The 14,068-nt window shown below is 39.0% G+C and overlaps 1 protein-coding gene across 2 annotated transcripts in view; it reads right to left on the bottom strand.

Moving 5' to 3' along the window:
• NALCN (sodium leak channel, non-selective) overlaps positions 1-14,068 on the bottom strand; it is a 253,954-nt gene that overhangs the window by 192,593 nt on the left and 47,293 nt on the right. For both annotated transcript variants that reach the window (XM_086611009.1, XM_086611015.1), the window contains exon 6: positions 13,575-13,729. In XM_086611009.1, coding sequence (XP_086467135.1) covers positions 13,575-13,729 — 155 coding nt within the window. The remainder of the gene's footprint in view (positions 1-13,574; positions 13,730-14,068) is intronic.

Here is a 14,068-nt window from a genome sequence, read left to right as displayed (position 1 = left end):
TTAACACAGCGATAAATTAAAATTCTGGATGCTGCTCAAATTACTCTAAATTTCCAAAACTCTACAACTTTCTGCATACCATTTGTTAGCGTAACAGAGCTAATTCAATGGACATTATTTGTGCCAATTTTTTGTGTCTCTAAATCATTGCTTTTAAAAAAAGGTCTAATTAGGTAACCAAAATGGTCTCACAGAGAAAAGTGGCAAGCACACAGAAACATCAAAGAGCTAACTAAGGGAGTTAACTGGAGCATCTTGCTTTTTTTTTTTTTTTTTTTCCAAATTCAGGCCACTTACTCAGTTGTCTAAAATCAGAAACATTGTCTTAGCAACCTTTTTTGAAAATCTGTGGGTTTAGGTATCTCTGTGTTACTCTTCCAATACGGAAATACAAAGAGCTCACCGTTACCATCAGTAACAGCCAATGTTTACATTCGAGTCCTGCCCTCAGACTCACTTATAACAACCAGTTTAAGCAGTTGGTGTGTGCTGCAGAGGGCCAGGACCCAGGTGCCTCAGCCTTTGGGAAGGGAGACTGGAGGTTCCTTCTGGTCCACATATCAGGGTTTCTTCTCCTACCAAAATCAAGCAGGTATAAAGAAGCATATCTCTGGTATAAGCTCACGACATAGCCAGGGTATACAAAACCAAGACCTCAGACATGCAGGCCCACCAGTTGAGATGTAGCCTTTAGATAAAGCCCATCAGCTTTCCACTGAAAATTCAGGGCCTTACACAATGTATTTAAAACACAGTTGTTTCTAATCTGCCAACAATTTCTCATGAAAGGCTCTTTGCTAACACATTCTCCAGTAAAACTTAATCTACATCATCCACACAACGATACAACAGATGTGACTCTCTTCAGCAACGGTAAGAATTCAGAGAGCTCAAAGAGACTGAAAATTTTCAAGAAATATGTTCCCTGCTAGAGTCCCATCATTTTGGCATTGTGTTCCCTGCAAACCAAGAAACGACCTGTTTCCTTCTTTCCACATACATCCATAATCCATGCAAACTCACTAACACTGCCTTGTGTTAGAGAACCTCCATTTTAAAATGAGTCTGCTTCTTTAGATGGAATTGTTATGCTAAAGAACAAAACTGAAATAATCTGAAGATGTCTGGCAAAAGACACCTCTTCAGTGGAAGGCTCATCAAGACTTCAGGTTTAAAAGGCACGTTCAGTCCTTCTATAGCAATGATAATTTCGCCATGTGCCACAGAATTTTTGCTAAACAGAGCTAATTGTCACTCACCTTAAAACCACTATTGCCCCAAACTGTTTGGTAACTGCCATATCTCATCTCTATCAGGAAAAAATAGTGAATCGCATGTTTTTGTCTGCTTTTTATAAACCTTACTGAATAACCTGAAAGTAAGAAAAACTGTATTCTCAAAGTATAAAGTACAGGGATAGTCACTTACATACATAGTTAATACAGGGTTATAAACACTTTCCTGTCAGGCTGTGCGAGCAAGTGATTTACAAAGGATAAACAGCATATTTACAATCAAAGGAAGTCAGTAAAGGCCAGTCACTCAGTGTCCGCTCAGGAGAAAACTCCATACTGAGGATACCAGCATTTTTAAAACCAGTTGGCTGCTGGTCAGTCATCCTGAGAAACAGCTTAAAAAATGGTATTGTTGATTATAAGGTTTATGAACCCTCAAATAAACTTAAATCTAAATGGAGAAAACAGGTATAATGAGGACAGGACTGTCTCCAAGTCAAGAAGTAACTTTGCAGATGCAAAAACCCAGTATGAGCGTCTTCGAGCCCACCTAATGCAGCAGCACAAACGTTCCGACAGTGTTGCATCTGAACAAAACAGAGACACCTCCTTTGGGAGCTGAGCTAAAGTACACACAGCAATAAACCGTAAGCATTCCTTTAAGGGGGAGGAGTGACAAGCATAAGGTGGGATATCCTTGCTGAGCCGTAGCAAGAGTGGACCACCACCACACCGCCACAGCCATGGAAACTGCAGAACTGGTGACCTACTTGGAAAATTATGGGGCTAACTTCAAAATTCTTGCTAATATTTCTTAAAAGGCATAGAAATAGGATCAAAACATAAAGTCCACTTTGCAGAATGTGGAGGTAGGTCAAGGGGTAAAACTTATTGCTGTTATCTGCAAAGTGTTTGTTTACCGGGCTCTGCTTTACTGTGAAATACGAGATATACATGTCCCAGTGGCACTGCCAAGGCTGGAAATATTTTGGCTATATAAGCATATTTCAATAAATTAAGTTTGCCGAGTCTTCTTTACTTCTATTTTTGCTCATAAGCAACAGTCCTTTCTCAGTGCACCAATTTGAGAATTAAGTCATATCATCTTGCTTCTTAGACAAGCCTGAGTAATTCTCTAACAGTAAAATGAATTTTCTACACACTGCATTGCCAAATCTCTCAGTTCTGTCAATTCAAGATTATATCAATTGTATTTTCTATTTTAAGATATCAACTAAACTAATGAGCATGTCAGCAGTGGGGGAAGGATGGACCAGAATGCCTGAAAATGTTTTAATTGTTCAACTATTAAGTTAATAATGATATTAATTCTACATGGAGGATAAGGCATTCAAAAAATCAGCTTTCCTGAGGAGAGGAAAAAGTGGTAACTCAGCCATCTAGGTGACATCAAAGCATATGAGGCAGCACACGAATGAGGCATCAAAAATGTCATGACTTGGCAACCAGAATAAAAATCTAGAATTTCTGAGAGAAAAAATTCTCAAGGAAAAGCTTCCTTTATTGCTTTGGATCATGACAAGAGTCCCTAAAATGTTGATTCTACTTGATGTATCAAGAAAATTTCAGTAAGAAGAAAATTTGTTCTAAAAGAAATTACCCCGTATCATGTACACGATAGAATACTAACAAAGAACACAAGCAAGTGGAACGTTAAGATGAACAATGCTTGCAATACTTTCAGACTCACATGATGGCAAAAATTATACATTCTGCTGATGAGCACAATGGAAAAGGGTGTTTGTGGGTAAAACCCCTGCAGAGAGATGGTCATTATTGTGCTTTCATAAGCCAAGCCTCTAAGCAAACTGGCATTTGGAGCCTCAAAGGAAAGAGTGGCTAAACAGTGAGGGGAATTAAAGGTGAGCATCGAAAGAGAGGAATATTGTGTCAAAAAACGCTTTTTCGTATTCTGTGAAAACTGAGTATATTGCAGATCTGCATTTTTTCACTATAGGGAAGAAAAAGAGGTTTAGAATCATTAAGAAATGTTTGTAGAACAGGAAAATGTAAAACCAGGAGTAAAGTCAAACAACACTTAAGAAAAATGCTAAAAACAGCACAGATACTTACAATGAAAGAAAATACTAATCCATTAGCAGTACTACATCAAAAATACTAAAGTTGTTATATTTCGTTTAAAACATTGAAGTGTCAGAACCACAGTCAGAGAAATACAAAGCGAAAGACAAACACTATTTCTCCTACGCTATGGCTGCTGGTCATTCACTTCTCAGCCACATAAAAGACTAAGACAAAACTGTCAAGCTAAAGAATAAATAATACACAGAATCAATCCTAAGGCCCAAAGGAAGCCGTGGGATAATTTAATCTAGCATTAAGCTAGAATAATTTAAAATTAATTTTTATAGCAAAAAAAGCTGAGATTTTTCACCAAGTGTTTCCTGCATCAAATCCAGTAACTTCTGTATGGGCTCTAGCATAGGAGAGAGAGCGAGTGTTTTCACTTGGACTTCCTGGTGATTGTTTTTATAGGTAGTGGCACTCACTGATACAAAATGTTCATGTTTTCCTAAATATATTTGTCTACATTCAACTTCCAACCACTGAATTTCATTAGTTCTTTTCCTACCAAATAAAAAGAAACCCCAAAGACAAAAAACTCCCAGAGCCTTCTATAATTAAACTCTTCCTGATAAGAAACTAAACACAGACTTGTAAGCAGGTCCTTAAGAAGTTGCAACCAGTGAAAACGGTATCATGCCTTAAGCCTAAACAGGGATTTATTAGTTGACTCCCTTTCAACTTATTCATTATATCTAAGGAACAAACTGAACTCGTTTACCTTATTCACATAGCCATGCTTCACTCCTCAGTGTTCACATCCTTTGTAACTAGAATTACCTCCCAAGAGGAACAACACAATGAGGATTGTAAACTGTTCTCTCCTGCACAGGGGATATGAACCGTTTTCTTTACTCCTCTATGCTCACCAAAAACCTCTATAACCTTCTGAAGGTGCCCAGGTAAAGGTGGTTTAAGCTGTCAGTCTCTGAAGGTGCCTGCAGTGGGTATAACTGGCAGGCTTTTGGTAGCAGGGGGCACACCAGAGCAGGGACACTTGTGAAGAGACTGCAGTCCATGGCTAAACTCATTCTGGAGCAGAAGAGATGATTAAGAAGGAAGGAGCAGCGCAGAACAGTAAGAAACAAGGAGCAGCCAAAAAAAGAAACCACTATGCACTGAGACCAGCCTCCTGCTCCACTCCTCGCCTCACATGCTCCACAAGCAGAGGAGTGGGGACTAGAACATGAGGAGGAGAGGTGTGTGGACTGAAATTCAGACAGGCAAAGGAGGAAAGGTGTTTTCCCTAAGTGCCTCTTTAACTGTTTGTCTTCTTTGCTTCTCAATACCAGAATGAGAGATTATAACTTCATGTTAATTGGTAGAAAAACAAGTAAGTTTTCATCATCTACGTGGACTTGTACATAATCTACCTGGACTTGTCCAAAGCCTTTGACACTGTCCCACATGACATCTTTCTCTCTAAATTGGAGAGACATGGATATGATGGATGGACCACTCGGTGGATAAGGAACTGGCTGGATGGTCACACTCAAAGAGTTACAGTCAAGGGCTCAATGTCCAAGTGGAGATCAGTGACAAGTGGTGTTCCTCAGGTGTCGGTATTGGGTCCGGTGCTGTTTAATTTCTTTGTCGGTGAAATGACAGTGGGATTGAGGGGACCCTCAGAAAGTTTACTGATGACACCAAGCTGTGTGGTGTGGTCAACATGCTGGAGGGAAGGGATGCCATCCAGAGGGACCTTGACAGGCTTGAGAGGTGGGTCTGGGCGAACCTCATGAAGTTCAACAAGGCCAAGTGCAAGGTCCTGCACATGGGTCGAGGCAATCCCAAGTACAAGTACAGGCTGGGCAGAGAATGGATTGAGAGCAGCTCTGAGAAGAAGTGTCCCTAACACAAGAAGGAGATGGAGCTGTTAGAGCGAGTCCACAGGAGGGGCACGAAGAAGGTATTCCAGTGAGAAAATCAAAAATCTATCACTGGTTTTGAAATAATGATTTTCACTGGTTTCTCAGTCAGTGGACTAATGAGGCATGCTTTAAGTAATTTTGGCTCACATCTAGAAAATATGAGTTTTATCGCTAGACAGCTTGAATGGCTTCCCTAATTATGTTCTGACACCTTCACCCATTAACATTATTATCACTTGTCATGTTACCACGTGGTAACTCCACAGGCTGCGGTCACAGATGAAGGCCTCCTTATTACATATTTTACATGCAAGTGCCTGAATCAGAGAGCTGTAGAAGTGGAATAAGATTAGACCTGTTTATCAAAGTATTTAATACTATGATGCACCTGCTAGGAAAAACAGAGCATTAAGACTCAAAACATATATCAAGTGTACGTATCATCTGTAGAACAAAAGAGTCTGACCACAAATTTTGATGAAATCATTACTGAACCAATGCTTCTTTCCTAAGAGCTCAATGTCTCCGCTTTTAATGGGTACAATTATATGGAGGCTCTGAGTTAACAATTACGTCCCCTCATTGCTTTCTATTATCCCAGATATCAAATGACTCAGAGCCAAGGGATTCAGGCTGTGGTCGTGAAGCTGATTTGAATTTCTAGTCATCTATGTCTGTGCAAAATGACACTGGCTTCATTCAGGTGGAGATGACCATGTGACAGGGTAGTGAGCGGAGGGAAGGGGGGCATATTAGGAGGCTGAAAACACCCTTGCAATTCTTTTCGCTGTCAGTTGTATTTATCACTTTGAACAAATAACCTCCTGTGAAGACAGGCTGAGAGAGTTGGGGCTGTTCAGCCTGGAGAAGAGAAGGCTCTGGGGTGATCTTATAACAGTCTTCCAGTACCTAAACAGGGCCTACAGGAAAGCTGGAGAGGGACTTTTTACAAGGGTATATGATGATAAGACAAGGGGCAATGGCTTTAAATTGAAAGAGAGTTGATTTAAATTAGACATAAGGAAGAAATTTTTTACATTGAGGGTGGTGAGGCACTGACACAGATTGCCCAGAGAAGTTGTGGATGCCCCATCCCTGGAAGTGTTCAAGGTCAAGTTGGACAGGGCTTTGAGCAACCTGGTGTAGTGGAGGGTGTCCCTGCCCATAGCAGGGGGTTTGGAACTAGATGATCTTTGAGGTCCCTTCCAACCCAAACCATTCTATGATTCTATAGTTTTTTATTCTGTTCATCAACTCATAATTCACTGTTCTTCATGAACCTGAAAGTCTCAGAGTTGGCAAAGTAGGCAGTTGCCTAAGACAGTTAATCAGTTGTCAACCACCTGCTTCTTTTTCCCATGCCAGAGACCTGGAAAGACCAAGTGGCTGCTAATACTGTCACCAAGAGAGAGTGTGTCAAGTGGCTGTAGAGTGACAGCAAAACGAAAAGGTCAGCCTCTATCAGAAAGTTGGATTTTCAAGTGTTTTCTTTTATGTTGGTATGTCTTGTTAACATTCAGCCTCCTGAACGTTAAAGGTGATTTTATACATTTTTGTGTTAGGCAGTCCATGGAGAAAAATTGGAAACAACTTCACAGAAGAATGACAAAGAGTAGATCTTTATAGTACTCCCTCTAGTCACCAGTCTCATGTTACTCACTTTCCTCCAGGGCCAGGAATTCCTGCTGCTGCATACTCAGAGGGAGGGAGGTAGAAGGGAGTGTGCTCTGCCTCGGCCCCTGCACAAAGGTGAGTAAGACATCCTTCCAGAATGCAAGTGTCTCACATTGACCACTGCACTGCTATATAAAAATGTAGGTCACTTCTACTTTCTCTGTAAGAACCTGTATCAGTCTCCTGCTGTCAAATTCATTATACAGGTGTCCATATAAACAAATGGACTTGTAGCTCTGAATCCTTGCTGTTTCTAGGAGCACCTAACCAAGGACCTGATTTAGGCTGACTTTTCAGCTTTTCCTCCGGACTGGTGTGAATACCCTTCCTCTCTTTCTAGCTGTTCAGCTTTTATGTGTTCATCACACCTCACCTCTCAACACACTTCTCAGTCACTATGAACTCTAATCCTAGAGACAGGTACCCAACCTCTAGGAAACCTTAAATCTCTCATAGAAAATGTAATTAACAGATTTTGGCAGTGAGGTAGAAAATCCAGATTCAGAGCATACTGTCTTAACCTTAATTCCTTCCTTCTGAACAATGGACCTAATACAACCTCAATCTTCTTCCTGTCTAAGAGCAGAGTCTTTGAAATTCAAACTAGTTGCACACTCAAAAGTCTTCCCATTCACAAAAGAACTCCTAAGAGAATCAATGTAACTCCTGTGTTTGGTAGATAAAATTTCAATTTATGGGTAAACAAAGGGGCTATTTTGATCCCTGTACAAGTCTTTTACTAAAACAATACTTATAAGTGAATTGGGGAAGTTGACTTTGGCCCCACCACGATGTTTCCTGTAACAAACATTAAATTAGGTTCACTTTTAATGTAATCATGGCAGACATTTTTCGCAGTGACACATACAATCTTTTAATCTAATTAACAACTTAAAAAAAGGCTCTCAACTGTCAGCATGCCAAGAACATTTAAATTTGGGGTCACATATTATAAAGGAAAAGGCCTTATAATAAAAGCGGGAAATATCTGAGACTTAAAGCTCCGTTGCTGTTTTACAGCCCATGAAATGAGATGATTTTGCTGGCTCATTGTGCCATGGAACAATGTTCATTTCTACCGTAAGACAAGAAAGGTTTAATACAGATGTAATTTTTGTGTATGTCCTTTGAAGTACTCCTTGCCATTGAAATTTAATTATTTGTCTCCAAGATACAACACATGTGTGTTTATCTCCTATGCATAAACCAGACATTAATATGGTAGTCTTTGTCAAATACTCTCTGCAGGTACGAGATGTAATTAGTATCATTTAATAGGGTACTGGCTCTAGGAAATGACAGACAGGTTGACAGTACAGCATAGAGTAAGATCTCCTTCTTTTCCTTTCAGAATGATCTTTCATGGCATAAAACGTCTTTCCCTTACTTTGTAGAATAGTTTAACTTTTATGTATCTTTCATTCTTGACTTCCTTTTCCTTTTGAGAATATTTGAAGCAATATGTAGCACTGCAAATCACGAAAAAAAACATTCTCTAGAATTATGTGAAGAGTAAAACAAGTAATGTAGTTCTAACTGTACATCTGTAGATGATTACAGATGATTGCACCCATGAGGCATGTGGAATGATTACTAGCCAGATGTTACAAAAATCTGAATGCAAAAGGATCTGTACTGGGTGGAAAGTACAGGTAAGGAGGAAAACTGGCCAGGATCCAGCAACAGCATTTCTGTCTATGTGGCACTCTTTCCAGCAGCACCCACATAGTCAGCTCTACCATCACGCTTAGTGTGGCCCTAATAGCAATTACTGCCACGTTAAATATTGGCTAAAGGTAGATGCATACTCAGATAAACAGTGACATGGCAAGCAGAAGTACTTGTCATAGTTCTCCAATTGCCAAGTCTTGCATGCTCTTATTTAATTCAACAATTATAATTAGGCTTCTTAGATATATCAGTTTAAAATACTTATGCAAATACAATCACAGGCCTAATGAGTTGTACAATTTCTGAGGCTTATTCACAAAACAAAGGTCATTCTTCTCAATATTCAGCTCAACATTTTTTGCACACTCCATGATACTGTCCTCCTATCAGCTACACCCTATGGAATTAAACACAGCTAGGAAAAACACAGAGAAGTGAATAACATCAGAAAGAAGAAACAAGCCGACTGTGAACGTACCTGATGCTCTCAGTGGGAGACAAGGCTGAAGGCTGTTCTAATATGAAGGAAACATCAACCTTTTTATAGAAGCCTGAATCAAAATCAGCTAAGAAATTTGAGAAAGAGAAGAGCTTGACAGTACCATACAGGTATAGTCAGTAGTAAGGAGCTTTGCCACCCACGTTTACACAGCCAGCCAAGCCATTCATTCATATCCTTTCTCTTACTCCCACTCAGCCCCACAGGTAGTAGTTGAAAAATCTTTCAAGCATCCTGATGCATAAAAGACTTAATTTAATATGAAGGCTCGCACCTTATAAGAACAATACCTACTTAAAAAGTCAAGTTCTGTGTCAAACTATTAGAAAGAGTACTCAGGTTTCAACTGAGTTCACAAGCGACTTACTAGAAGAAAGCGGTAACTTTTTGTAGCCTCCCATCAGCTGGGACCTGAAACATCTGAAGCCATCTCACCTAGGGCAGCAGATGATTCCTTCCTCCCATTTCAGAACTTCACAGAGAAAGGGATTTGAGGTACTGAGGCCTTAGCTAACTGGTTCTCTATTCAATGTTTCATTAATTCTCCAGTTTCACAAACAGTTCTAAGATAGACCTCTGTGACTGTTGCTCATAACTTTCCTAGAGGTATAGCCAGACATAACTGCCCTGGCTTTTAGTAATTTCACTCTCATTAGAGATCACACTGGTAAAGTTGGCAAAACCAACTGGTGTTAATTTGATTCTATATCCAATCTAGAAATATGTACACTGAAGAACAGAGGGATTAGTTGTAGATATACACTGATGTGGACCATGTTTGAAAAATTACCTTCACAAACATCAGGAGTAAGCATCATATTATTAATACATACTGAAAGGCTGCAGGCACTGCAGAACCTATGGCACAAACCTTATTGTATAATTACTGTACAAATGCAGAATGGAAGCAGCTTTTGTAAAGAGAGGAGAAACGCTTGATGGTCTACATCTTGATGTTAAAAGGCTTTTAACATTGTCTCACCATGACAACAGGCAGAAATATGGCTAGGTGAAACTACTCTGATGGGTGCAAAACCATTTGTTAAGTGTCCTTATGAGCAGCTATTAATGAAACATCATCAGAAAGGAAGACTGTCAAACGAGGTTCCAACAGAGTCTGATCTTGGTCTGGTGCTATTTATTTTTTCACTCTTGACCAAGTTGATAGAAAATAAATTATACTCATCAAATTTCAGATAAAAGTATGCTAAGAGGCACTCCTTTTCAGGAGGAAAGAATTAAAATTCCAGAAGATCTTTGCAAATTGAAGAAATAGTCGGGAAAAAAGTATACTATTCAACAGAGACAAATGCAAGGGTCTACATTTAAAAAGAAATAATCAAATAAACAAATAAAGGATGGCAAACGGTGATGGCAGCTCTTCCTAAAGTACACAAAGGCTGTAACAAATCAGAAAAACACATGAATCACCCACAACATGCTGTTCTGAAAATGGAAAACATCTCACTAGGATGTAGAAACTATAATAAAGCTTAAAAACACATAAAATAATGGTTCTACTGGTGTATTTTTCCAGTACTGCACTTCAATAAAGAGGTGAATCAGCTGGAGAAAGTCTGGAAAAGGACAATAAGAATAATTTAAAGTATAAAATGTAAGTCCTATAGCAAAAGACTGAAACATTTGGAGCTATATGGCCCAGCAGGGCCATAGAGGGTCGAAGAGGCATAATGATAGTCTTAAAAGATGCAGAAAAGCTTTTATGAAGTTTTCACTATGTCTACAGTGAATAAGGTGAGAAATTTCTTTTTTGCAATTTAAGGTCATTTAAGAAAGATTCAGGTTATACTTTCAGAAAATTTTCCTAAAAGTATAGACAGTAAAGCAGCACGATAGATTGCCTGGGAAAATTGTGAAGTCTGCTTCACATTGGAAGGGGACGGCCTAGATTATCATGACTTCGAGCCATATTTATCTGTAGTCTATAACTATGGTCTTCCTTAAACAATACATATATACTTGCATAGAAGCATACATAAAATAGATAAACAGAACATCTCAAAACTAAAAATAGAAAACTTGGGAAGGAAGTACATTTTCAGGCACCAAAACTTACACTATCATCTTTCCAATTTTCATCCCTTTAAAGCCAAAGCCATTTATAAAAGTGGGAGCAGGGTATGTCCAAAATTAAAAGATTTTCCAAATATGAAACTGTATTTGGCATGGCCCTCACAGTATAAAAATCTCTATTAACTTTTATCTGATTAGAACAGTTTAGTCTTCACTCAGTAATAAAATTATTAAAAACCCTCTCTTTTTCTTTAAAGAGAAGAAAAATAACAAATGATCAAATTCAAATATGCATCGCTTGTACTTTTATAACGCAAATTAAGTGGTACTAATTATACACTAGCTGCCAAACTGCTATGCTCTTATAATTTTTGTAATGATAGATTTCAGGAACCAACAGGACAGGCTGCATAATAATATCTGTAAGTAAAATACCAATAAAGGTATACAATAAAATAGTATAAATGCACAGAAGAGATCTACTGCATTACTTACCTACTAACTACATACAAAGGTGCATCACAAAATGGAGACTTATAAAATTTTGATAAACTTGCTGGTTATAACCCTGTTCGTAACATTCCTAATTCGAGGAAGCTTATTTATCATTTTGCGGCAAGGCTGCTGCGTCTTATCCATATTTTAAAGTTTAGAAATCAGCTTTCAGCTGATACTCAACTTAACTTCTGACTGCTGTGCCAAGAGGTGTTATATCCTGGTTACCTTTTTCTAGACAAAAACAATATATCAATGACAAGTCTCCTAAGTCTAGTAGCAATCTTTGATCTTTAAAATGCTGCATTCAGAATGACATATTGACAAAGTATAGGACTGCAACTCAGGAGACCAGAGTTTGAGCCCTGTTTTTTCAACCAGCTTCGCAGGCACCCATGGACAAACTATTCCACCTGTCTTTGCAAACCTGTTCCCATCATTAAAAACATACTGGCCTCCTTTATTAAGCACTCTCAGCCTCGTTCAAATCATCTACCCGCTTAAGCTTGTCTAAGGCGTTGCAACTACTTTTCCCTGGTGACCAGGTAGGCAGCTAGAATAACAGCCTTCAATGCCACAAATAATTTTGCATGTCAAGATAAGAAGGGTGATTTCAATCTGAGGCATAATTCTTCTGGTGATACACCTATCCCACACTCCTCTGCTAAGCGCTCTCAAACTAGAGAACTTGTGTGTGGATGTTTTTAGCTTCCAGTGTGAACTCAGCTCATGTTCACCCAGGCATGGCAGTATGCCACTAACTTAGGAATCTGAAGGTTGTCTGAGAGATCAGGCAGGGTCATCCTTTGAGATCTACTGAAGAAAAAGTTTGTATAGAAGATAAGTATCATCAATAGTGCTTCTCAGTTAGCAGTACTGGTACAACTGGTATGCTTCTGACTCCCAGAGGAAACAGAATGGAGCTTGGTTGAAATCACTTTTTTCCTCCCTTTCTCGCAAGAAAAAAGAAAAACCACAAATAGCAGGTTTTGTTCAGAAAACATTTAGTGTCACAGCATACTTGTTGTAACAGGACTCTGGGACTATTTCTTGTAACTCCCTGGCTCATCATGTATATTCAGCAGCCCAGGAACCAACAGAAGTGATTTCAGCTGCAAAGCGTATTAGAGTCAGAGAGCTGCATCAGAAAGAATACGGCCTGCAGGCGTGCTTTATCATTTAAAGATACTTCCCTACCTGTGCTGAAATGAAAATGTACAGCTGCAGGCTCCTGTTGGACCTTTGTCTGGTAAATAAACGTGAGACAATTACAGTGTTCTAACAGGGTAACTGCGTATTTTCCATTTGGATATGGATCTTGCCACAGCTGTCCATGCTCTTGCCACCTTTCTTGAATTATTGTTTAACGTTCATTTCCCCATGGGATAGCACGACATGCTGCAGCTACCAGAGAATGTATTCTCCTGGTGACTCTGCAGTGTTTTTCACAGAGCACAAATTGCACCTGTATTGCAAAATCTGCCTGATTCCCAATCATTCTTCTGGGTGATGTTCTGACTTACACAGTTCGGACCGAGACTGCCACAGATACACATGATCTCATTTTCTCTCCCCGCTCCTCTTTAGTACCAAGATGATTATCAAAGTAATTCTGGGTGAGTTTTTTGGAAATGACTACTAAAATCAGACAAATAGGATGAATTATATACTCTAAAATGAATCATAGATAAAACATAGAAATTAGTCATTGCATTTGCATACTGGTGATAATCAATGGTTGACTCTTCCTAAATAAAGACATCATTTTAAAGTTATTTAAATCCTGGAATCCCAGGAAATGTGAAAATAGATTATAACTTCATCTTTCCAAAGCAAATAGCACAGCTTCTATTTCTGCCATGTGATCTACTTGAGCAGAATACTGATTGCACTTGATATCTTTTCAGCACAGACACAAGCTATCTGTTCTATTCATTTCATAAACATTTTTAAATGGATACTGAAATGGATGTTACCAGTAGGACAGACCTATCTCATTAAAGCCACTGTAGCCCAGCTCTTGCCTGCTTAGTCCCAGATCTTCAAGGTCCATGCATTTAAATCCAGGTGGGCACTGGTAACCTTCTTCTAGCTCTCTGGAACAGTGGGTGTCTGGGATAGCTAAATTATTCCAGGTTACATTTCTGTGAAAAATACAAAATTAAGGTGTTACATAAACTCAACTTATAGCAAAACTAAATACCTGAAAGCAAGAGGACTAAAGTGAAAGGTACATCAGCTATTATTTTTGCTATCTGATGCTCTTTGGTATACGTTATTTTCATTAATTAAGCACTTATTGTAAAGGGCAAGCTAACTATCTCCTGAGACTTTAGTCTTATGCAATGACAGTACAAATACTAAGACAGAAGTTTCGTATAATGCCTAGAGATCCCATCAAAAATGGAGAGTCTCCAGGACTCAGAGGAGTTAAGATACAGCTGCACCAACTGCTCTTTAATGCGGTTTGGACACTTACTGCT

Source organism: Tauraco erythrolophus, chromosome 1 (genome assembly GCF_009769465.1).
Source record: "Tauraco erythrolophus isolate bTauEry1 chromosome 1, bTauEry1.pri, whole genome shotgun sequence".
Classification (NCBI taxonomy): Eukaryota; Metazoa; Chordata; class Aves; order Musophagiformes; family Musophagidae; genus Tauraco; species Tauraco erythrolophus.
The sequence above is the reverse complement of the archived record's forward strand: the minus strand, read 5'-3'. Positions and strand labels throughout refer to the sequence as shown.